This window comes from Anas acuta, chromosome 4, assembly GCF_963932015.1.
Source record: "Anas acuta chromosome 4, bAnaAcu1.1, whole genome shotgun sequence".
Taxonomy (NCBI): Eukaryota; Metazoa; Chordata; class Aves; order Anseriformes; family Anatidae; genus Anas; species Anas acuta.
This window is the reverse complement of record NC_088982.1, coordinates 42,565,177-42,592,002: the sequence shown is the minus strand read 5'-3', so window position 1 is coordinate 42,592,002 and position 26,826 is coordinate 42,565,177. Positions and strand designations below refer to the sequence as shown.

Here is a 26,826-nt window from a genome sequence, read left to right as displayed (position 1 = left end):
TAAATGTTGTGTCTGGACCCTCTGGTAAATAACTCTCCTCCAAGAGGTTGCAGCATGTTGTTTACTATGTCACATTCCCCAGCTGTATTTATTTGTACAGACTTAACCACACATCTCCACTGAAATTAATGATGGTAAGAACAAATATTCCCCAGGACTGGTTTGTAAGAGATGAGCTTTCTCATATGCATTTAGGTGACTTGCATAGCTCGCAGTAAATTTCTTTAGCGCCTCTCAGAAATATTTCAATATATTCTAATAAAACTACTAGCATGAGTAACAGAGTCGCAAAAGCAAAACACAATCAAGAAAACCATAAAGGGGATTCTTACTTAACGATAACCAGAGCCAGACATGCAATAGGACAATGAATTGGAGGCAGATAATGAATCCAAGCAAATTTCTAACTGTAAGTCGCTCTGTGATGTGAAAAAATAGTGGGTGGTTTGTTCTGTTTTATATGGGGGGAAAAAAAACCTACACAACAAACAGGAGAAAATAACAAGCAAGCAGTTAAGTTCCTCTTCAGGCAGTACTTCTCCAACACATGCTAACTAACTCCGCAACAGTACTTGTGCCAGACAGTCAGGAGCTCCCCAGAAGAGTCATCCTTCCCCTACCAACAAAATTTAGTGGCACTGAGTCTTCTCTTTCACTGTCAGGAACTTCTCAGAAGATTGATTTTCCTCTTCTCAGAAATGCTTACAATTCCTAGATCTTCACTGAAATGGCCATAGCTAAAAACTGGCTAAAAATATGCATTACCAGCATGTGTCCAGCCGCTCTCTACACTCAGTGAGACCAGGGCAAGGGTACACATGAACTCCATCCTCTCACTCATGCATCCCTTTGAAGCAATGCTGTAAGGTCTAGCACTTCTTTGCTTGTGCTCATGTTTAATACGTGTCTCCATAGAGAAGGGATTCCTGAAAGAGGTTAGATATGAACTAGAGAATGCAACTGCTTGACTATCTGCAGAGCAAACTGACCCACGCAGAGCTCATTGAGACCCTGAAAGTGTCACTGAAATCACCAAGCAAAATGAGTTGCCCTGTAGGAGTCTAAGACAACAAACAAACAAACAACAGCCCACCACCACCACTAGAAAGATCACTAGGGTTTGGGTTTTTGTTTATTCTTTTAATACACAAAAGAAGCAGGAAACACCCTCACATGTTGCACAAATAAAAAAAGTTTTGGAATCGTTCTTGCTCTTTCAAGCTGCTCATTAACTATTTGGTATTTGGTACTTTCTTTGGTATTTCCTTCTTCTATTTCCATTAGGAAAATAAAATTAAATGCAGCTAAAATTAAATACATCCTGACCTGCATTTTCAGCAGCAGCAATCTCTTTAGGTTGCAGGCCAAAGCTACAGCTAAAACCATAGTTTTGCAAAAGTGAGCATCTGAAAAGCAAGTGGAAGGCCAACCTCAGCCCTAAGATATGCATGCACAGTATTCAGCTTCACTTTCGTACTTTCTTTAAGTTTGCTTTGTTTAAACAGACAGGTACTTTTCATCAAACCTAAACAGGTATTTTCTGCTGCTCTGACATTGTAATGTCTCACTGAGAATGGGGGGAATGGACGCATATTTTAGTTCAGTCGCAGGGAGAAATGTTTGGGATTTGTTTAATTCAATTTTGCTCTTAGCCTTACTGATTTTTCAAATACTGTATAAATGTTTCACAGACTAATACAAGATGCCCACTATGAGAGATCTGTTATCAGAAGTATATTGCCTATGCACAGAAGACAAAATTCAAAATCACATACAAGTAATGGCTTAGAAGAGTACCAACAACTGAACTAGCATTTCAGTACTTTGACTTACTTGCACAACAGTATGGGACCACACCTGACTAAGTTTCAAAATCTATTCTTGCACTGCAAGCTGTGGCTCTCAGATGCATCACAAGGCAACCGCAATAGGGCAGAATCCCTTCTGTGGGAGAACAGGGCTGGAACATGCTATTTAATGGAAGATTTCTTTGCTGCTCCAAATAAAACCTCCCTTCAAGCGAAAAAAAATCAGACCTACCATCATCACTCATCTGTATTGCAGAAGTTACCACAGCTTACACAAAGACAAGAATGAAGTCTGTTCTTTGAATTACCTCATTCAAGAAGCAATAAAAATGTATTAAACTAGCCTCCAAGGTTAAGGACTTCCCAATCACATACAGCGTTACATAGTTTTTGTGGCTAGGGCCAAACTGCTCTAGATTTATAGAATACTTCTCTACAATTTAGTTCTCAGAAGCATTAGCATTCTGCTCTTCATCTACTTGAGGGCAAACCTGGATGCTAAGTGAAACAATTTACATATGGGAGAACACTGACACGTAGCGCTCAAAATGCACAGAAAACAGACCAAAAATTTTATCAAACAACAAACCTGTTAGTCATTCCTATCCCAGTTCATTCACTATTTTAAATGGTTGTCTAGGTTTGGTTGTATATGAAAGTGGAATTTAAAGATGCACACTGAGTTAAGTGGTGGATCAGTCTCCAAGCCTGCAGTGCAAAAGCTACAACAACAAAAAGAAAGATGAAACTCTTGTTGAGCTACTTAAAACAGCGTCATGTTTGACCTATTTCTCTCTATGCAATAGTACGGAACAGATACTTTAGAGGGCTAAACAAACCACAAACCATCTTGGATATGTACCGCTAATAACAGCCCTCTCTACAACAGTGAGCCCAAGACCATCCCTACACACAACCATTCCAGTTCCTAAACCGGTGTCCCACAAAGTCTCTGGAAGCATTTCTTGAGAGTAATGAGCCAAATACAACATATTATCATACTGTATTCTACCAGCAGATCCATATGGCAGCAGCCCAAGGAATTTTGCCAGATTCCACTTAATCTGCAACAACAGTGTTGGCCTCTAGATCCTGAGCTCTTGCTAGAGCTGATTTTAGAAATTCAAAAAACCCATCGCTAGGAGTATTTAACTAAGCCTATTCCACAATTTTATAACTAAATGTATAGTTGTACATGGAAATGCAGATTAGATTCTACTGCTACAAGAGGATACTGATCTGTTCATTCTGGTCTCAAGCAGAACTAATTAATGAATATCAGTATGTTTGCCAGGAATCACTTTAGGAAAAGACCCAGACATCAGGTCATCTCTGTCTGCTTTGTATCACTGGGGTAATTAAAATTTCTTCTAAAAATCAGTGGGAGGCAAAAGCAAGGACAGAGTGGGATGAAAAAGAGGGGGGAAAAACTGAAGGCTTAGTAATAGAGCTAATGAGGATAAAATTATAAAAACCATTAACAGCTTAAAGCTGTGCCATAATTCTGTTGCAAGACAAACCCCTCATTCACTCTCATAACACCTACTACACAGAAGATGCATCTATTTTCTTTGGATACACAAACAAGAACTGGAGTACCAGAAGTTGATGTCTAATGCAAAAGGAGGCTAGAACATGCAAGGTTACTTTGAATTCTTTGAAATTCAGCTCCGGGTATAGCCTCCTCTACGACAATCATATTTTTAGAGTAAAGTATTTCTCAAGACAAAAAGAAAACCAGTACAAGATTTTATCTGGGTAATTTCCCTTCAGCACTTGATTTGCAGTTGGTAAATAAAAGAAACATACACAGACACTTCAACTGATGTTTATTGAACAATATAAAATGCCATCTACCCAGGCCACATATACTCCTCTACCCTCGTACATTTTATGGCTATTGTACTCCTTGTATTTCCATTATAATTGTCTACAATATATGTCAATCTATTCTATAAATTAGCAGCTAATGGGATACAGCAAGAGAAACATCGCCACCATGGCCTTTTCTTGACTTAGCTTCTTTTCAATGTAATGTAGACTCAATTCAGGTTTGATCCACCAACCTGTAAAAAATATATACATATTTATATTTATATCAGAGACAAAAGTGCTCAAGAAAGAGGAAAACCGTTTTAGTTATTCACAATGTGCTCTTACCTTGATACAGTTCCCATGCATTTTTTCCTCTTACAATAATGAAGACAGTCATTGTGCCATTCTTTTTGCCATTTTCTGCAAACATAAAGTAACATTTTTGATGTTAAGTTATAATTTTACTGCAGATAGAAGCATTTCAGGATATGCAAGGTGAAAATAAGCATCTTAAAATATTGTCATAAAAAAGGGCAACTCATCCACTAATATTCTAATTTTTAATCCATTAAATCCAATTCTGTGAGATTTACAGCTCCAGATTTATTTTTTTTTAATTTGAAGGGATTGCAGAAGGTAACAGGAGCTACTAAAATTAAAAGCTCAATCATAACAGCAATTACAAAAGATTAACTTCTGGAAAGACAGAAGTTGTATTTCTAAACAGATTGCATCAATTCTAACAGTTTAATAAAATTTCTAAAATTAAACATTATTGAAAACTTTTTTTTTAATATAAAATGTGGTTTCTTTCGTTTTGCATTTAAATTTATTAAAGACTGTATTAGATCAACCTGTTTCATTCCTGGTTTTAGTCAACATGATCCATTTATTGTTTTCAAACACAATTCAATGAAATATAAAAACATTTGCACTAGAAATTATTGACATTTACATAGAATTTGTGTTCAGTACACATAATGTGAAGCTCATTATTTCTCCACATCATATTAAATATTTTTGAAAATACAAAATTCAATAAAAATTATCAACAACTTAGAATCTCTAAGTCACTTACCTTTCCAAGTGTGTCCACTTCAATACGGATGTGCCTGCCTTGAAGTAGTTATCCCAACTTTGGTACTTCAGCAGCCGTATGCTATAAAATACAATTTGCTGCACACTGGCCTCTGTGAGACTGCATAGGATGCAAATTTTCTGAAGCTTTGGATTTTGAGGCTTGAATTCCACTACAAACCACAAACACCTTTATACAATATTCACTAACATCATATTTGAAAAAAATATAAACTCAGCTTAAGAGTTGAGAGATGCCTGAAGCTAAACCTCCAGAGGGCCACCACCCAGAAAGCATCCATAGTACTCTTGATGTTGCCTGGCACACTCTATTTAGTTACAGTGCAACAGAGTGTGCAGCTTGAAAACAACCCTAGTAGAAGTCAAAACTAGAAACAGGAAACACCCTTGGTTGAGAGCCAACAGTCAACCCACAAAGCTCTAAAATAAATAAATAAACAAACAAATCCAAGACCGCCTTTTCTTCACTGCAAAGACACCATTTGCAGAGACAATCTGCCTAGCAGCCTGACTACCCATAACTGAACGAAACACTGCTTTTAGGGATTTGTGGACACTGAGTCCCAGTATTGTAATCAAATAATGTACTGCCAATTTTAATGCAAAAGGGTTAGGTTTAGTGCTCCAGACAAACTATTAGAGTGATGGTAGAACTGAGGGGAATTTCAGACAAACCTGAAGTATATGTAGACTCTAACAGACACTCATTTGGCCTGACTACCTTGAACCCTGTAGTTCACATTGGAGCTTTAATGAAGAAACTAAACATAGCCTGTAAAACATGACATTGCAGTCTGGAGGACAACTGTGGAAGGATGAAAGGAAAAAAAAAAAAAAAAAAAGAACATACCAAGGTTAGAAACATGTGTCCTTTGATCGCTTGCAAATTATGAGTTTGTTGACTCAGCCTTTCTAAAAGTAGCACTCCTGATACAAAGCCTGCAGCTTCCACTGTATCACATCTCGCTCCCCTTTTAACAATTCACGAGAAGAACGCTCCTGATAGCAGCCCATTCACTGCTGTGAATTGCATTCACAAGCAATCCATTTTATTCATTGGAGGAAATGAGAGAGTTAACAATACACCAGGCTTGAAACACCTACACATTTATCCACTGCACCAGCAGAAACAGCATATTCACCTTCTTTTCTGTGCTCACCTATTGTAACTCACACCAAGGAGAGTATTTTAAAAAAGGTTGTCCTTCCGTATTACAGCTATGCATATTGGCTTTGCCTATCTTGTTTAGTTACAGGAAATACTTAAAAGAACAACAACAGAAAAAGCCTTTAAATTGAAAGATTAAATACTCGATCCAATTACCCAGCTTTCTAAAACATAACATAATCTTAGTTACTAAATGAAAAATAATGCAGAATGAGAATATTTGCATGTATTTGCTCTTATGAAAAGCATGAGAAGCCCTGTGAGGTTAAAAGGCAGCATTTACGAATGTAAGCCAAGAGCCAGCAAAAGCAACAAATACGGCCAAGCACACAAACCTGATCTCCCCTCTATTTGTAATGAATAAATACATACACATGCTTACAAATACAAATAAATATATGTGGTAAAATCTGTTTTTCTCCAAATTTTATACACCACAATATGAATAATTATAAAACCCTGTATTTGACACCCTACTATAATGTCATTGTACAAAGCATCAGAATGAAATGTCAAGATCTTTGGAGATGACACTGTTCCAACTGTTCCACACAGCCAGTATTTTCTTCTCTGATAATTTCCATGTTGCCATTACAAGGATTTATATCACCCTTATGTTGTACAGTGATTTCTGGTCTTTGTTTTTGTTAAAATCCATTTCTTATCTTACATTATGACTATAAGGTCTTTGAAGGCAAAGAATATATTCTTTGTTTGTATGTCCAGCATCCACTGCAATGAAGTACTGATGCCTCATTAGTGTAAATAGCATACACACAAAAATACTAGGAATAAACACTTATCAGCTGACTGTCACATCTTGTTTATTCAAAAATTCATTAAATGGACTGAAATACACTAACCCCTTTAGTAGGGCAAAAGCTTACTGGAATTCTGAAGAGTACATACAGAAACACAAGCACATACTGCACGATTACCCAGTGCTCTGTCATTAGCAATGATCAGGCAGCATGCCATTCAGATCGGTTTACCCAATTTAAAGGGGAAAAAAATTGTCAATTCAATGGTTCACTTACCATTGAAAACTGCAATACAGTATATTTCTTAGGTCATGTATAAGAATTTACTCTTTAAACTCTTCAGGAGTGCAACAACTTTTCCCCTCTCAATAGCCCTGGAGTTTTCAAAGATTATTTTTTGTATCAAAATTTTACTTAAGAGCACCCATTCTAGCATTCTCCATAAGGCTTTCTCCTTTGAATCCCCCCTCCACACATGCAAGCACAGGATCCTGAGCGTCTAGACTGAAGTAAATGTTAGCCAGCTGAATTCCACTCTCTTATCATCACTTCTATTTACTTACTTACAAAGCACTGTCTGTGGAGCAGTGGAAGATGAGGACTGCATCACTCAGAAATTTGGTATGAATTTGAATGAAGTTTCTCCAAATTAACTGGAGATAACACAGGCCCATCAAGAAGACAGAAGTGTATGTCCATATTACTTGTAAGGTGCCACATATTTGTAGTGAAACACCTCTTCAATCCCCGTAAGAATGACTTTTGTTTTGATTTTCTTTTTTAATCTGTTTACTCACAGTGTGTTTTGTGTCTTTTGGAGCAGTCTAATGCATTTGGAGCATACCAATCCAGGTACTGATCCAGACTCTTTAATGTCATCAACTATAGTCACACATACAAATGGAGACTTCATATACAATCTTCTCACAGTATGCACAAACTACATTAAGACTTTGAAAACAGCAGTCTTTAAAAAAAAAAAGATTTACAGTCAATTAAAACATAACATGTGGATTTCATATGGAAGTGCTTTCTACTATCCACAGAGCAGAGAAACAGTTTGAAGAGTTTGCACACGCTATAGTGAAATGAAAGAGCTGCTGTGACTTCCACCAGAAAACATTAAGTTCTTTGTTGTGCTTGCTGCTCTTTCTGGTTTAGACCCAGCCAATTACTAAAGGATGTTCTTTAAGTACAGGAATAGTTTCAATGACACTTCTGATTAGTTATGCTCTTTAAGTTATGCACATACTGAATACCCGCCTTAAGTGAAGCTCATGTTTCCTTGCAAATTCTACTTTACTGGAGATGACTTACTGTATTTTTTTTCCCTAAGTCAAACATTTGTTGATTTGAAAAACATTCAGCTTGAGTAGGTTTTCAAATTTCTGCACCACAGCAAACCACCACAATTACAATGCATTGCTTCTTGGTCTCCCTTTCCAGCCAAAGACAAAGCAACACAAAATATGAAACAAGTCTCCTCTAGTATTTCTCTTATGTCCCTTTACCAGCACTTCAAAAGATCTGCTGTGTTGTCAAAAATAGTCTTAGTTCAGAGGCTGGCAGTGTCACTATGACCCTACAGGCTCTAAAGCACTTACTTGCTGAGAATTGCTTTAAACATGCACATGGCCACACCTCAGTGCTACTTTATGCTTTAAAATGAACATCTGACTTCACCTGTTTCTATTTGTCCCATCGCATGAACACTGCAGGTATTATACACTGTGATATGTTTTAAGACTAAGGATTTTCCAGGTGTTACTACACGAAGTTGATGTTGGCTTAAGAGCTCGGTATTATTAATTTTTTCTCTTTCATTTAGTTTAATAAAAAATATAAATGGGCCTACATTTTTTTTAAAAAAGTGCTTCATAGAAAAATGCTTGTCATATAACTGTTTTAAACAAAACATATAGCTAAAACAAATATGTATTTTGTCTAATATATGTAAAATTTTTGCCCCTTTTAAGTAGACAAATACAGAAAACAAGTGAAAACAGAATCTACCCTTTGTACAGGAGACATTGAATTTTTCAGAATTAACATCGTCTGAGCTAACTTTACCTATAAGTTGCCAACTTTTTTTTTTTTTTAAAAAAAAAGGTATGTTTTGCCATGCCCAGTCCCTTTCACAATACTCTGGCTTCCCAGACTCTTTCCGTCTAGCCCCTCTCTTTTCTCTTCTAATTTACTTCCCCTGTAATTTTCATCTTCTTTCTGTTTTTGCAGTCTTGCTATTTGTACTCACTATTCTTCCTTCCCCCATATGCTGGTTTACATATTCTAGTCCCACTGAGATTTTTATTCCAACCTCCTCACTCATCTTCTTTCATTTCATAGCCTTCTTTTTTTATCCTGTGTTGTTGTTTTTTTTTCCTCTTCAAACAATGTTCAGGCAATTAAGAAACCAAAATGGCTCATGTTACCACTGAGGCATCTCTCAATGGCAAATAAATAACCCCTTTGAATTGTGGCATTTGTTCCAATGGGATACCAAAACATTATCATGAACAGCAAGAACACGTGCATGCTATTCAGGAATTCTTGGAGTGTACTGCCATTCTTCCTCCATGCAAGTCACAAAACAAGACTAGAAGAGCTGAGATGACCAAGATATCTAGTCTGTTAAACCCTTGGGAAGAAAAACTAATTTACACCTCTGAAATTCATTTAGGAGAAGAGAGGAAGAGAAAGCAAAATCTGGGTTTTGTTCCAAACTGACTATCGCTATTCATCGCAGGATTACTTAAAGGCCAAGCATTGCACAAACACAGCTGTAGCCATCCCCCGAGTTCATCATCTCAGAAAGTGAATACTAAGGGAAGGTTTAGCTTCAAAGCAAAATGAACATGATCACTAGATACCAACATGAATTTATTGATTCATTTTTGGTGAAGGGAAGGACATGAGTCACAGAAACCAAAGGAGACAAGGTATGGCAAGGGAGAAGGGACAAGACAGCCGCGTATGAAATGACACTGACATTAAGGGCCTGAAAAACAAAGAAGAACAAGAGTGCATGCAGCCACTCAGCAAAAACATCACAATTCGAAGTGAAACTACAGTCCATTGAATATTAAAGCTGAATATGTTCCTACTTTGCCTGGCATATCTGGCTGGCCTTTCCCTACAGCCATAGTGCAGTAGCAAGCAAGATAATTCACAGGTCTTATTTTTCTCTAGACTGGCCTCTCTTCCACTACTGGTGGTTCTGAGAAAAGATCTCAGATTGGATCTAGATTTTGCTTTTTTCTTTCAGTAGAGATCTGCTTCTACAACTCATCTTCTGCTTGGAGACTGAGAAATACTCTGACTAGAAGAGACTTATCCATAACTGTCAAGAATAAGATCTGAACAATTATTTCCTTACTGCTCTTCTGTCCTCCATCTAGTCTCAACGACTGCACGGTCCTAGTGCCAGTTAAGTAACACAACAGGCTGCACAGTCTAGTGGCCAGCATTCAAGTCTCAGCTTTGGTTTGATTTTGCCTAACATCCCCTCCTCAACCTACCATGACTGGTTCACAGCCATGGCTTGGAAGTATGTCTGCAGCTTTTAAACAAAGTAAAAATGTGACTGATTGGTTTCTGGCTAGTATGAAATAAATGTACTTATCAATAAAGTATATAAAATAAAAAAAGCGGCTTATGCACTAAGATATTCTCATCTCAGGGCAAGTCCCCATCTCCAGGTTTCCATATATAAATTGAATAGAAATTCTCTAATCACTCAGCAGAGTGATGATAGTGGAATGACTGCACCAGGATTTCAAAGCTAGTAACAGTTGGCTACGGATCCTTCCAAAAATGAATCATAGATCTCCTTCAGTAAAGCTGTCCACAGAGCAAGACAAAATGAACATTGATAGAATTTAAAAATGTTTGAGGAATCGTAACCATTTTAACCACTTGGCTTAACAAGTTACTGTATTTAAACTGCAATTACAATAGCTATTGCTTCTACAGTCTGGAATTTTGTTAACCTTTTCATTTGCTACAGGGGGAAAGAGATGCCTCTCTGCAGTCTGTCAGGGCTGTAAATTACAAAGGGATGAAGTGTTGCTTCAGGTTTCTGTCAGCGTGCCTCCATCTTGACTCCACCGCACTTCTGTAATTCCAGACTTAGCATATATTAGCAGAAGCAGCTAAAAGTTAGCAGAGGCAGAGTAGTGGTTGATGAAATATTTGAAAGCTTTTAACCTACAGCTGCTGACTTCTCCTAGGACTTCACTAGGGCTATAAATAAAATAATTAATAATCATAATAATAATCATAAACCCAACTTTCGCAAGACTCTTAGAAAGTCTGAAATGCAGGGAATTCAGAATAATTTAAAATGAACATGAGATTGACAAGAAGCCTATCTGCCATTAACAGTAGGTCCTGGGTCTGCCATAAAAGAAGGTTCACTTATAAGAGCAACATATTCAAATTGACCAAACATTTTTGTCATGACTTAAAACACGCCTCTCTTTTGTCTTTGCTATAAATACACAGAGGTCACACTTTGGGCTTCCTTCCCTCTTGGAAGCAGCTCTAGTGTGGAAGAGAAGTTGCTGTAGGCAGACCACTGATGGCAAGTTCACTGTTAGAAATAACAGTGAAAAGATAGAAATCCCTTTAAAAAAATTATAGCCTTCCAGTTCTAAAGAAGGCATAAAAACAAGGAATTATGGAAAATGATGCAGTATCTTTTTTATGTATTTTCCATTCCCTGCTTCTCCACATTTTCAGAGGAGCAAGTAAGGTGAGTACAACCAATGTTTCAAATGTGAAATTGATGTTCAGTTTCTAAGGGCATGTGAACGAGCAGGCAAAACAATGAGCTGGTGCTAATATGTGGTGATCTAGTGATTTTAATAGGCAAAACTAAACCCAGCCTCCATATGCCATTACAAACACCTTGGCTCTGCTCACTCTATTCACTTTTTCTTAATTTGTGTGGTCACTATAATAGCTACAAAATCATGGCCTTACTGCACTGTTTACCTTCACTTATAAGGTAAAAAATGGCTTTACACCTCTTGGAATATTTATTTCTTAGGACTTGAGCCACATCTGCTGCACAATAATTTCCCAGTGGAACAATACTGTATCTGCTCAAGGTGTATGTGGGGGCAGCATCACACCCTAAGTCAACTAAGCCAACAAAACACGCCATGTAGATAAAGCTATGCCAAAAGAAGTTTTGCCTAGCCTGTATTATTCAGGGAGGTGGCAAAATTGCATTTAAGAAAAACTTGTGACAGAAATTATTTAAAGTAGATAAGACTCAACTTAGATAGCCAATTTCAACACTGTTAACCTTTAAAAGAAATAACTATTTCACTGCTCACAGAGCTTAAGAAGTAAGAGGGGAAAAAGCACATGCTGAAATTTTTCCAAAGCACTTTTTTTTTTTTTTTTTTGAAAATAAGAGAAAGGTGGATACTGCCCATCCTCCCAGCACAAGCAGCGCATCTCAAACACCCAGTTCCAAAAGTCAACTTAGTCACAAGGGACTCCCAAAGAAAAAACCAAGCAAAGGGACACTGGTAAAAGATTTATTTATCTATTACAAATTCCAGGGCCCAGACTGCGTGCAGTGCAAGCAGATATTCTGGACAGTTATCTTGTATGGGTATGGTGCCTTAGTAACCAGCAGCTGCCACAACAACAGCAACTTCCATTTGCAGTATTACCTCAAACGCAAAGGCTTAAAATAACACACATTCAGCTGAAAATGAATGAAATGTTAATACCTGGCTCTCTCATAATGCTTTTTAAAACCCACAAAATTCAGAGTACAGTAAAATCTTTTTTTCTTCTTCTTCTTTTTTTTAAACCATGTAAACTCTGAGAAAAAATACGACAGAACAATTAATACAGTGAAACCTTAGTCAGAGTACTTAAAGAGCTAAAACTGGGCCTGGGCTTTTTCTTTTCCAGTTTTGTATCACTTCTGCTCACAAAAAAGGCATATACAAATATCATAACGAAAATCTATTTGCATACTATACACACAGAAGCACAGCTACCACCAGGAAATATGCATCCTGAAATGTCAGTTCACCTATGAACCAGGATATTTATTGAGTATAAATAGGCAAAAGTGTACAGCATACAGAGGATATTCTTTTGAGTTAAGTTGTAATGTCACATTTAACCCCATGCTACCCATTAAGCAGAACATTTGAAACAATACTCAAGAAACATGGAGATGCTTCAAAACTTACCTTTTCATGATTTTCTATAAGGATTTCAACAACTATGTTCTGAAACTTCAGGTCCATGATGGCTGCTACAGTTTCTTCCTGTGGCCTCATTAAGGTTGGTCCAAATACTACCCCTAAATTTGCTACCGTCATTAGATTCCTCTTGGCATGCTTTGAAACACTATTTGAAAAGAATTGAAGGAAAAAACAGGAAATAGGTTATGAAAATTTTCCATTACTGTTGGAAACTGCAGTCTACTTTACAAATGAAAACATTACATTTCCTTAATCCATGTTCTAGAAGTTCTTTTTATGTAAAGTTTCTTCAAATAAAGTCATACTGAATTGTGGAAAACAGAAAACCCATTCTTCCACTGACAATTTAAAAACAAAAGCTGTCTCTTTCTGAACTTAAATATATAAAATGCACTTAGCCTTGGACCCAGGCAAGTGTGAAACCAACTTAAATTTGCTAACAGATCTCCACTATTCACTTTGCCAGAATTTGTGAAAAGAAAGTATAACGTTCACCTTCTCACTTCAATCAAACCCTCAACTGCTGGCAAGACTGCTAAAGTAAATACTTATATGGCTTCATTAACAGATTAGATTTCTGCCTTTACCTCCAAAACATACACAGCATGAGTCAAACGCCTTGTCTGCTTTTGCACATTTGCTGCTTTGTATTGTGTATGACAGCATCAAGATGGGCTTCAGCTCCAGGCATGGTAACCAGGCTATTTGTAGTAAAACAAAGGTAAGGACAAAGGTTCTGACAAGGCAGGAAAGCAGGTAACAGCACTTACTTTGCTAAATGTTTCACCAAAATGTCCAGCATCTCTTTGTTCTTTTCTGGGAGCTTATGGACCAAGAAGTGAACGGCATTAACTCGAGATTCAGGACTTCCACTTTCTACGGGACATAGAAACAAATAAGCATCTCATTAAAGAAAATAATAATCCACAAAAACATAAAACTTCTTCCAACTCTGCACAGAAACATACTGCATATACTTCACTTGAATGATTACATGTCTCCAAACAGCAACAGTGAACACATGCTTTGTTTTTACAAATAGTCTTGTTCCAGGATTATTATTTTATTTACTTATTTTGTGAACCAATCTTTCAATCCACCTGCAAAAGTACGCCTTTGTTCCTCTATACGTAAAAATTGTCAGATTCTAGTTCTTGTTTTGCTGCCTCAGACTCATCTGCTTTCAAATATGCTGTGAAGTGAGGAGTGTTGTTTCTGGGTGCCACTTTCTCTTTGCAAAAACCTGAAGTGCAATTTTACTACTTTACACGTTACCATTATTAACAGATTGTCCTCGTCACTAGAATTCAATTTTGTTGGTACTATGCAGCTAATAATACTGCATCTATGCTACCTTGCATTAGAGACTGCATAAAACAACACTTGCTGAAGATTAATCTGCTCAGAAAGACAAAAACTAATGATCCCTGAAGACAAAGAAGAATAATGATGCAAAAAAAAAAAAATCCTGAGTGAGATTACTATGATAAAGGGTCCTGAATAACAATGCCATCCCACTCTAGCACAGCACAGAGAGAGTAACAATAAGCAAGGGCCTTTTTATGTTTCTGTGTTGAATTCAATAACTTTGCCCCCATATGTTTCACTAGCACACAAATTCTTGAAAACAAGAATTTGTAAAAGGTGGAAATAAACCACATTCCTACTTGTCAAGGTTATATTAAACCACAAAACTACATAGTGGCTTATAGTGAGAGGAGTGGAAGCATTTATCTTGTATATAACATACTTAGTACAAGTTAAATAAACAGAAAAAAAAAGAATCTACCATGAATGCAAGGTTTTGACACTGGGACTGCTCATCAGGTCCCATTTTATTCCAAGGCAACTTTGATTGTTAAGTGTATTTCATAAAATACCCACCTTATTTCTTTCAGCGCATATTCCTACAGATTATTTTTTATTATTGTTATTATTCTTTGCACATTGATACACATTTTAGGGTCACTTTTTTTTATTCTTTTGCAGTGAACACCTCTGCATAAATTGCAAGATAAAAAAGTTACCAAAACACAAAATGTTTAACTCCTCGTCAGCTAATCAAAATTAGGACAGTCATAAAAACTTTAGGCTTCTTTAAAACAAGAATACTTCACAAATATGTGAAAACACAAGCCCTAATTAGAGGATGGCTAAGCAACTTAATCTAATTACTATCTACTGTGATCTGTATCACAGTAAAAGAAAATTGGAAGGAGAATTTTTTGTTTTGATTTTAATATATATATATATATATAATATAAAATAGTTTCAGAGAAAAGGATATTCCTTACTATTCCTGGCATTGTTTTTTTTATAGCCTACATAGGAAACAACAGTGCATACTTATTTTTAAGTATACCGTAACTCAGATCTGAAATGTTGATTAAATTTTCCTCCCCGTTACATAGAATCAGCGTCTCAACAAAATTGTTTATTACTTATGAACACTGTACTATTTAAAACATGTAATTCTAATAATTTCTTTTACAAAGGAGACTATAAAATAGAGAAGGGAAAATGCTGTGAGAAACTGATGGCAAAACTTCACTGATCAAAAAAAATATTTTAACATTTTAACAAGTGGGCAGACTCACCATCTAGGTAATAATATCTTGAATTTTGTTTAAGCACTTGGCTTCTGAAATGTGTTTTGGCAATGAATTTCATGGGCTAATTCTCATTATGAATTAAGGGCCACAAGCGAATATATTCTGCAGTCCTGAAAAGTCATTACAGCAAACCAAAAAAGATAAAGCAATTGTCTCAAAGTTTATATTAATTTTGCTTTCCACAGTTTGCCAGAAGTGCTACAGGCTGGAAAGAAAATCAGCTAAATATCTGTTTGATACTTTGCCAAAGGTTTCTTATACTCTTTCTGTCCTCTTCCAAAAAATTCCATGTACATTAGATACCATACAGCTGAACTACAAATGCTGTTCTGCCTTTTCCAAGTCTGTGTTTGAACTGCCATCGTGTAATCTGGCCTGTTCATTCCTTTCTTCAACTAATATATGAGGGGAACATTTGAGGCAGCCTGGATACAGACTAACAAGGCACTGAAAACAAGGGTCAGGCAATTATACTTTCAGGATTTAAATGAGCCCAAGTTGACATATTTTCTTTTACTAAGCTTCTACTCTATAAATGGAAGAAAAAACATCTCGGTCCAAGTAGAATTTTATCATTATACAATTAAGGTAATAAGAATGAAATGTTTAGAATGCATAACCAAAAGCTTTGGCATAGAAGTGAAAATCATGCTATGCTATGTCTGTCACAAACTTGTCCTTCAATAGTCACATCACTTGTGACGTACTAAAACTGAACACAGGTTAAAACTTCTGTATTCTTAAAACCTTTATTATTTTTATTCCTATATTTTTACTGGGTTGAAGAATTTTTCTGAAACTGTATTTACTGCATGCTCCTAAGGCCACAACTATAAGAAAATATTTCTATTTGAACTACTGTCAAATATTTACTGGCAGGAATGATGAATTCTCCATGCAACTCATACGTCATCAGTGGCTCTGGAAGGCTTCTGTAAAACAAGGATGACATAATAAGTTTATCCATATTCCTTCCATCTGTATTTATTCTAAGTAGGATTTTTTTTTTAAACATTCAGTAGCATAGTCCTTGTATGGGAGGAAAGCGTTGTTATGGTAGCCCTTGATTTTAATGACTTTCAGTACAAATGGAAAACTAGGAAATCAGGAAAAACTGAGGAAAATAAGACTAAATACATCCATTCATACTCCATGAACTGAAGCGATGCCTCCAATCTATCATAAGCACCTTTCCAAATTACAACACCGAGACCATTTTACAGCTGAATATTGTAACATGCATACTATGTAATTCAACCTTTCTAAGGGTTTTTAAAATACAGAGGCAAAGCCAATGCCTTGTAAAGAAATAAAGACCATACAGTTAAGTTGCTGAACTGCAACCATCCACAAATCAAACTTCTAAAGCATTTCAAATGGAAAAATTGAAAACCTTAGTCATCAGTGAAAAAGGTACCAAATAACGCAAACCAGAGTTAAAACATCAGAGTTAAAACCTTCTGTTTATTAAGCTGACTCCATGACTGATGCTCACAGAATACCAGAATAAGCACTGAGATGGGAAATACTGTAAGCAGGAAATATTTAATCTAGTGTACACTATTTTTATTCTTTCTTACATTACCTACGACTTTTATCTTCAAAGAAATTTCTTCAGCATTCTTTGATACGGTTTAAATAATAGTAAGAGATTAAAAATACTGTATTCGTGATATGCTATAAGAGATACAGGAAAGTTCTATGTTCTTAGGCAATTAAGTAAAGTATCTCGATCAGGAATCAGCCAAGTCATTTGAACATCTAAGATTCCTACTTTTCACACTCAGAATATTATTACTGTTTCACTAGAATATCAGGAACACCAGTCAGAAGAAAAAGAGAAAGACATTAAAGAATTCATAACCTTTCCCCTTTTCATTCTACCACGTTAAAACACAAAAAGGCAGAAAACTCCTGTAATAATCTCAGCTGACTCAGCTGACAGTAATGACTCTTAGCAAGTTTACCAACAGTTCAGATCTCCAAACCATCAGAGGAGTGCTTATGTATCTAACACAAAATTGTTTTGGGGCTTGTCTCATATGACCACAAGTATTAGTTTTGCTAAATTATTTTGCTTACCCCAAGAAAAATAACAAACATGACATTTGCACAAAATACACCTCTGTTCATACAAGGAAACATAATATAATCTATGTTATTTGCTTTTCTTACACATAGCATGTGAGAATTAAAATACAAAATTCACGGTCTCAAAAAAATAAATGAGAGAGAGGCTTACCGCAGATACTGCTTCATAGCACTAGTAATTGTCTTCACTTCCCAATCTACAGAGTTTTCCAGATCAACTTCGTTGCAGGTTTTTGCATCTACAAAATAATCAGGAAGTGAAGAGGGGTGTGAAAAAGGTGATTCTAAATCAGTATGCCCTATATGAACTGGAACACATTAGATTTGATTATGCATTTGCTCACATGAATCTGGAAGCAGTATGTCCTTTTTACTATTAATTAATACTAACAAGACTTAATATCCAAACCTCTTTATAAATTCTACTAATGTATTTTATTATAGAAAGCACTTTACTGATTATTTTTTCTTTAATGAAGGATTAAAAATCACTTTCATGTGAAATGATCTCTATAGCAATTGCTATTTTCACACCTTTAATTAAACTGAAAGATGTACACAAACACAAAAAGATGTACATAAACAGTTTAGAAAAAAGACCTAGTAAGGATAACTTATCATTTTCATTATTTAAAACACAAATACACTGAGAAATCTTTTCTAATCTTTTTCATAGTTTTCTGTATAAACAGTTATTTTGGGCTGCTGACAAAAATAGCCAACTGCAATGTGACTGACTGCCTTTACCATGTGAAAACCTTTAAAAGGTGCTCCAAAAGTAGAAAAAGGGCTGTTCTCTACTAGTAAGTTTTCTCTACAAGATGGCTTTAATGTCTCCCTTACTTGATCAGTTTTAGCCAAGGGGAAAAATATTTTCTTGCTTGACAATTTGTTCATTTTCTCAAAGCTCCTCCCACCTTTTATCCAGCTACTTGGTAAAGTCTCATAAAATGAAATGCCGTATGCCTGAATGATCAATCAGCTGAAGATTTTTTGACAAAACATTGGAAATAGGACAGCACAATGAAATGTTTTGCAACTAAAAAAAAGTTATGTCTCAAAACAAGAAGCAATAGCTATTTGACAGTTGAGAAGATCACATGTATGTGGCCAAATTAGCTCAATGTATTTTGTACCTTCAAGTACTTGAGCTTTATTACTATTTTATGTTCCTGTCGGTCGCAACAGTAAACTGCAACAACAGTGAGTGACACAGATTACATGTTGAACCATTCATACAACTCAGAATTCATTTGTTATTTTGCTTGTCAGACAAACAACAGACACATTTAAAAAATCAAATTAGGATCCCTGATTAAAGGTACAGTCCTTTTACTGGGACTAAATAATACTGTTCCAAAGGCTGTGCCAAGCAATTATTTCTGTAACTGAATATTCTCCCTCATTATATCAATTATTTAAATCCCATTTTAAAATACAAGTCAGGTTACATTTTCAACCAAAATTGTTAGTAGTCAACCACCACCCAAAATCCTCAAGCCTGTTTCAGGAAAACATTTATATTTTTCTTCTTTTTAGCATGCTAGTTTCTTCTGCTTTCAAATCTCTTTTTGGAGAAGAAAACCTTCTGTAAAGTTCATTAAATAATTTTTTTTTTTTTTTTATTAAACCACTATGTGATATCCAGTGTTTTTAAATAACTGGATATTCAAGTATTCAGTTAATAATCATCAGCTCTCCAATAGTCATTAGTTCTTCTTTACAGTCAAGGGACATACTCAGTTATATAGAACTTTGTGGTGATAAATTTGAGGACTAAAAAACCTGAATATCTCAATTTCAAAACAAGGCTCTTCAAAAAATGTATGGTATTGATGAACTATTTCATACGTCTTTGTGGAAAAAAGAAAAAAAGAAAATTAAATTTAGCCCTGCTACCAACTAGTGTGACTGTAAAAAAGCCCTTTTTGAAGGCCCATTAAAGACTTTTTTTTCCACTTTTAGTTTGACAGTTGCCATACACAGCTCCTTGCCCCACCACTCCATACACATTTATACCCATGCAAACATACACAAATGTACTCATACATACAAAACAATATATATTTGACTGTTCCTATTTTTCCCTCTTCAAATATCTCAGACTAGTATACGAACTGGAACTTCAACCAAGATTTCAAAATCAACTCCATTAGTTTTCATGCTATTTGTTCACATCACAGCCACTGTGAATTGAATGGCAATTTTACACCTACAAAAATAACTATGCACATTTATGGAACAGTTTTTGACAGATCAACTCTAAATTTCATGCAAATCTTTCTGACAATAAGGGAGCTCAGTTTATAAAACCAGTCCACTTCACTAAACTAGGTTAGAATTAGACTCTCTCTACTTTCATAGGCAGTATGCCCACTGTAGGAGTGTATGCAGACTGTATATAAAATAAAAAGGAATTCAGTTTTGAAAGCTGCCTGTTTTGAAAAGGCAGAGGTATGACAACGTTTTCCACTACAAAATGTAACGTCTGGCATTTTTCAAGACAGCCAGCATCAGAAGTCAAAACTGAACTTGTCAGTAGAAACGTGAAGTCCTTAGCAGTCTCTTCACCTTGAGCAAGGGTCTATATGAAAGCTGACTTTGTACTACGAACTCGTAGTTGTATGAAATATACGTAGGCAGTTTGTATGAAACGAACCACATCAGAGCTAGTATGCAGATCACAGATGAGACAGGAATTGGAATTGGTCCCTAACACCTTTCAAGAACTGAGCTTTCTAATGGCTCACAACACACTGAACTGCTTATAACAAAGAGCCCCAGAACACTGGAAGCCATAACTATGTATATCCCTATTTACAGAGTGAGGCATCAAATTAATGTAACATTTACCTGGAAACATGCTGAATGCCTTATTTATCAAACACCTTTATCACTCAAATTTAGACAAGGTTACTGCTGCAAAATAGACCACCACAGCACAGTCCTGGTTAAAAGCAACTTCAAGGACTAAGTTAATTGCACAAGTTGTGGTGTTTTGTTATTATTGTTTGTGTTGTGTTTTGTTATTGTTGCATTGTTGTGTTTTTTTAAGCAGAATTGTATATTTCATTGTTGAATGTTATTTTACAGAGGACTTAATTACATTATTTTTTTATATTAAATATGTAAATCTGTGTATTCACAGTATTAGAAAAGCAGGCCTGCATATTTATTTGTTCTTATACTCTCTTGACTCTCAATTTACTTTCCCAAATTTTATAGAAAATATTCTAAGAAAGAGATAGAACCTATATGCTATTAATGTCCTTGGTTACCATTTGGAAGACTTTTTTGCAGTTAGGGCCTTTCAGACAGTGAACCTCACGGTCAATGACAGGTAGCTTAAAATACTTTGAAATATTATCAAACATTTGAAAATACAGAAAGTTAATATGAGGTTTTATGATTCTGAAAGGAACTTTCATATAAAAGGGTATCTAAGAGTATACCCAGAGACAAAGGATTAAAGATTAATCAGTCATTTTAAATTCTCTGTACCACTGTATATCAAAAAGAAACCCTCTTTATTCTTCTCTAAGGACAGACAGATAAAGAGCACAGATAGAATCACTTTCAACAAATCACCTGAAAAAGAGCACCTGCTTGCACCCTAACTTTTTTCTGTTCAGTATTTTGGCTCATCTTGATACCACTGTATTCCTCCTACTTCACATAACTATATGAATCTTTGGAATGACAAAAAACTATATATTTCTAATTAAAATAAATAAAGGCAGGTGCTGGAATCCCTAGTAAACTCTTCCAGCTGCTACTGAACCACTGGCAACCTGAATCTATTTAATTTCGATCTGACTAATGGCACAGAGGAAAATTTACCTGCTAGATCTGCATGCCCAAAGTAAGCCAGTAAGTGTAAAAGTGAAAAACATCTTTGGATATCAAATGCATCTTATCAAGATCCTCTGAGTGACAGCTAATCAGTCTTTCCATGGTCAATGGCTAAAAATGGTTAGTGTTTATCGAGGCTAATTCCAACACAGATAAACAACCATGAGAATCTGCTATATATCATTTTTATTAATCCCAGTTTGTATTAAAAAAAAAATCTTTTGCTACAATACTTTAAAGATACAGGCAGGTTTATGTGCACTAATGGAGAACTTCAGAGTGCTGTTAATATTGATTAAAGTAAGATACCAGAAATTAATATTTAGCAAGGTCATTATGACAGATTGATATGACATACAGGCCCTCAAGCCTGATGTCTTGTCATTTCTGAAAAGACAGCCTGTTTGGGGGGAAGAAAAAAAAAAGGAAGGAAAAGAAAAAGTCTTACAGGTGGCACTGAACTGACAGCAGCATATAATATAAAAGCGCTTTGTCATTCACATAATGTCTGGGGTAATGAAATGAATTCACTTTCTGGCTTCCTCCAGTTTGCCGTGCCAAAGAACACTGTGTTATCAGCACAGATGGAGCATGCATGGTTCTGGAGAAGAGCCTGGTGCAAACTGCAAACAAGCTTCTTTGCATACCAATGAATCCCTGAGAATCAGACCTTTGCTGTCAAGTGACAGGTTTGGAAGCTCTGTAAAAATGAACTAATCCCAGTGGTCTTGTCTGACTGCATGTACTGTCAGTGCTCAGGACAAGAAATTGGGAAACACTGCACATCTTGCAGTCATGGCTACTACTTTGGTGAGAGATAGCAGGCAGACTAGGGATTTCATCCAGGTGCCAATACCTCTTTTTTTTATTCCCTAGGGATAGCAAAGTGTCAAGAGAACTACTGTCACCGGGATTAAAGATGCATCAAAATTTCCAGAAAGAGAAGGGGGAAAAGTTTCTGAGAATACTTTTGTGAATCAAAAATGTTAAAAGCTACACATGGCTAACTAGGTATAAGAGAGTCTAAGTTGTTAGCCACAAATAAGAGTTATACTATTGAGTTTATTAAAACAAATCCTTTCTCCATCTGTCTCCCACCTTGGCACAGACATAATTATTATTAATACGTATATTGTATTCCTCCTCTTCAGCCAAAGAGCTCCTCACCAGTAGGCTTAAACTGAATCTTATTTTGCACAGTGATCAACTAAATACACACGAGAAATCACCTGTATATCTTAGACAAGGGAGAAGAAAGTTGGAAACCTCAAACAATGAAGCAATAAGTTTCAAACATTCTTAAATTTGGTACTTTGAATTTTCTGAACAGTTTTAAATCCACTTCACAGAACCCTAGAATGATGGAGTTGGGAGGGACCTTCTGAGATGGTCTTCTCCAACCCCCTTGCTCAAGTGGGGACACCCAGGTCTATTTCCAGGCAGCTTCTGAAGACCTCCAAGGAGGGAGACTCCACCTCTCTGGGCAACCTTGGCCAGTGCTCCATCATCCACAGACTCAAGAAGTTTTTCCTGATATTAAAGGTGTGCTTCCTGACACTTGCACAAAGCCCACGATTTACTCCTACACACCCTGTACAAGTTCTCTTAGATTTCTGTACCAACTAATCTCACTCTCTGTGCTCAACCAGGGGAGACCTTACAGTTCTACAAGTATAATTTTCATAGAGTAAAGCAAACCAGATGTGTCTCGTATACAGAACAAGTACAGATGCTTGTAACATCAAATATAGACAGCAAAACAAACATGACATAAAATATAGAAAAAATATATTGTAAAATAGAGGCATACCCATCAACAAAGTCAGAAGTCTCTGGACCTTTGAACTCACCCCCACAACTCTGTACAATCCTTGGTCATTTATACCTATTATGCAAAAGGAGAGAAAAAAAAAGGGGCAGAAGATCAACCACAGCAATAAGATACACAGTCAAATTTAGCATTAAAACTTTTCCCCAGGCGACAAATTATCCTCAAAGTAAGACAGACTATGTACTATTTACACAGTCATGAGAACAACTTTATAAATCAAGTACTGCAAAAATCCTTTTGTTCTTCTGTGTTTTTAAGATAAGTTCACATTATGTTTTGGAAAAGGTTCCACTTCAGATACTGGGAGTAGAAGCAAACAGGGACTAATCTTTCCTTGAAAAATCACTGGCTGTTTTCAGATTTTTAAATGACACATTGAATACTTCATCGTCCACATTCAAGTAACGCAGGAACCAAACCAACAAATGCTAAATTAAGAATTCCTTAGCAAATGTAATTTTGCTTTTTTCCAAAAACGTGGCTGACAAAAAGAGTTTGGATAAAATAAAGAAAAACTTGAGCCTATTCCCAGTCCTCAAAACCTTTTTCAAGTTTGTAAATGCTTTTCATTTAAGATACGATGTCTCATTCCAACCCACTGGGGTCCACATATGGGTTAAACCCAGAGGCAGCACCACAAGTTATTGAGATCAGTACTTCTGGCTTTGCTAAGGATGAAAAGAGTAGCCATAACCAGCATAATGTTTTCAGTCCTCTGCCATCATTCCATGTAGACACTGGACTGCCTTCCTGTCATTTCTCTATGCCCTTTCTTCCTCTCATACACATTCAAACCTGTTTTTATCCCCAGGGAAATAAAAAATATGACTATAAATTAAAGATAAATGACAGCGAGAGAAGTGGAAGGGAAGGAAAAGGGCAAAATAAGGTATGTCTTTCTGTCTGCTGCACCGTTTCAGATCCCATACTGGGGGAGGTAAAATATTACATGCCTGAAGCTGACACAGATATTTGAGAGGCCATATAATAATCATTAAACACCACCATACTCTACCTCTATATTCATAATGGCCTAGAAGAGTAGAAATAACATAAAATATCTGTGTTTCTACTCCAAGGAAATCTTTTCAAATAACAGATTATGAGGTACTCTTATTCAAAATATCTTTCAACAAAGGAAGACTTGTGGAGAATTCCCAGTTTCAATATCAAACTGTTTCAACCCAGAGAAGGAAAATTGAAACTAGTAATATGAGAAAAAAGCTTCTTCCTAAAGAAGTATTAGATGCAGTATATAAAAACATTAAATCTTTAATTAATTAATGTCAGACACAACCATAATACAAAGCAAAAGTACAGTGGCAAGAGCTTCACATTGTCTACCTCCCTTCTCCTGCCTGGTCTTGCTGCGTCTCTTCCTACTTCTCTCTCCCCCTGCTCTTCCTCACACCGTCTGCAGCCTCCTCAGGCATCCCAGATCTCCGAGGACTTGCTGAACTCCTCACTGATAGCACTGAGACAGAGGGGACCTGACATGCTATGGCAGTAGTGCTACTTCTCTCAATTGCTCCGTCTGGGCAGAATCAGCCCTTTTGTTTCCCCGAGATGCCAGTGCCACTCTACTTAAGGCAGATGTCATGTTCAGAGCTGGTTTTAAATTAACAGAATAAGCCAGATCTCCAGCATTTCATCTGCAGCCATCAAAAAACACAGCTCTGGAATATGCTCAAAATTTAGCTCTGTGCAGCAGAAGGAACCACAATAAACAGTTATGTGGCCACAATGCTATTCTTCTCAGAATATGAAGTTATCAAGTCACACAAATAAGTTTTCCAATGCGGAACAGTGTGATGGTATGCTATACAAGCCTTGCAGACTGCCAACACTAAAGAAAAATAAACATGGTCCTTCATCCATTCCAAAGAAGGATGCATTAGGAGTCCATCCTGAGAGCAGCAAGCATTTGTTACTTGAAAATTCTCACAGAAGTCCAGGAAAATTCTGGTAAAAAGTAACACCAAGCTTTTCAATTCTCTAACAAAATGCATCACACTTTTTTTTTTTTTTTTTTATATAATGCCCACCACTACTTTCCACAGAACAAGGCTTCTGCATCACATGCAAGAAATTAAAAAGCTGAAGAAATACTGTCACAGTCAGATACATCTCTGCTTTGGCTTATCTCAGAAGTTGTTTCTTGATTTCCTGTGCTTCTAACATTAAAATTCACAAGAACCAAACTGTGCTGACCCCAAACATTCATAACATACATTTAATGGCTTAAAAATAATTAATGCCAAACCACAGAAACTACTGCTCAATATTAAAACAGACACAATATACAAAAGTCTCTGAAATTGTGGCAGTACTGAAACTAAGACATTCCTCCAGCAGTAACCATGACTCTGTGATAAAAATTATCAGATAATTGATCAGTTTCAAATTCATCAACCTGCAAAAAGCACGGCTAATTGCTAACAGACATCAAGAAGTGCAAAGAGAAATTAATATTTCAACAGTAAATAGCAATAGTTTTAGATTAAACCTTTAAACATACCATTAAATGATGTTTTATTAAAGATATACAAAACCAGTTTGAAACAGCACTGTTTCTGATTTAATCTGTACATTGCAGATCTTCAACATACCAAAGAGAGATAATGCTTGGCATTTAAGGAGCACAACTGATGAGGTGACTCATTTCAAGGAATAGCTTAGCACTGCCTAAAACGTTGAGGGGCTCAGCTACGTCTGCGGGCTCAACCCATCACTATTAGCAGCTCTGAGGGGTGAAGCCCTGCAGTGCAATTTTCCTCACATTTGCAAGATCTAAAGATGGTTGGCAGTCTGATACCAGAATTCGGCACTGGAACACGATTTGCGAAACATGCTTAGAAAGTTAAGTAAAATATAATTTACACTATTGTAAGGAAGATATGTCTGCAGACAAGTTTGGCATGTGGCTGGCATTGTAAGTGTGGCTGACACAGGCTATTAACAGAGCTGCAAATTTAACTTTTTATATCATATTCCAGTACAGAAAGAGTCGCACAAGTGACACTCTTGATTCAAAGTAATACCAGATTTATTTATTTATTTACATTTAAAAAAAAAGGTTTTATACTTCCTCCTCACCATCTTCTATCTTTCTTGTGAAAAGAAAGACAGCTCAATGCTGCCATCTGTCTCTACAGCTCAGATTAGCAGCTCCTGTAGGTCTAAAATTAAGGCAAATGCTACTCTCCCAACACTTACCTACCACATGCTCAACCAACTACTTGCACACAAAAACATGCACGGAGTCTTTACTACTGGAGCAAATAGCTCTTTTATGCTTCCGTAAACTTTTAACCCTGCTTTATTATTTTAAGCACAGAACTATAAATACATGGCATAATCAAAACAAAAACCCAAAACGTTCCCTCGGAGACAAAACATGCATGCATATCCAAACAGAACTGTGCTCCGTATGTGAGAGACAGGCTCAGTATAACATTGCCTTGATAGCTCAGCATCTTCTATTAGGTAAAGCTGTGTTCTTATCCAGCAATGCAAAAAGAGCACTGAATCAGAAGCAAATTTACATTTTAACC

General features: G+C 36.3%; 1 protein-coding gene and 1 long non-coding RNA gene across 5 annotated transcripts in view; both read right to left on the bottom strand.

The window, feature by feature from the left end:
- ARHGAP10 (Rho GTPase activating protein 10) overlaps nt 1-26,826 on the bottom strand; it is a 143,589-nt gene that overhangs the window by 38,677 nt on the left and 78,086 nt on the right. For all 4 annotated transcript variants that reach the window (XM_068680922.1, XM_068680924.1, XM_068680925.1 and 1 more), the window contains 5 exons: nt 23,252-23,326; nt 17,741-17,828; nt 16,372-16,430; nt 13,657-13,762; nt 12,872-13,031 (listed from right to left, as the gene is read on the bottom strand). In XM_068680922.1, coding sequence (XP_068537023.1) covers nt 12,872-13,031; nt 13,657-13,762; nt 16,372-16,430; nt 17,741-17,828; nt 23,252-23,326 — 488 coding nt within the window. The remainder of the gene's footprint in view (nt 1-12,871; nt 13,032-13,656; nt 13,763-16,371; nt 16,431-17,740; nt 17,829-23,251; nt 23,327-26,826) is intronic.
- Nucleotides 3,621-12,865, bottom strand: LOC137856045 (uncharacterized). Its single transcript, XR_011096155.1, has 3 exons — nt 4,702-12,865; nt 3,969-4,043; nt 3,621-3,874 (listed from the first exon to the last, which is right to left on the bottom strand). It is a non-coding gene; the product is annotated as an uncharacterized lncRNA (long non-coding RNA).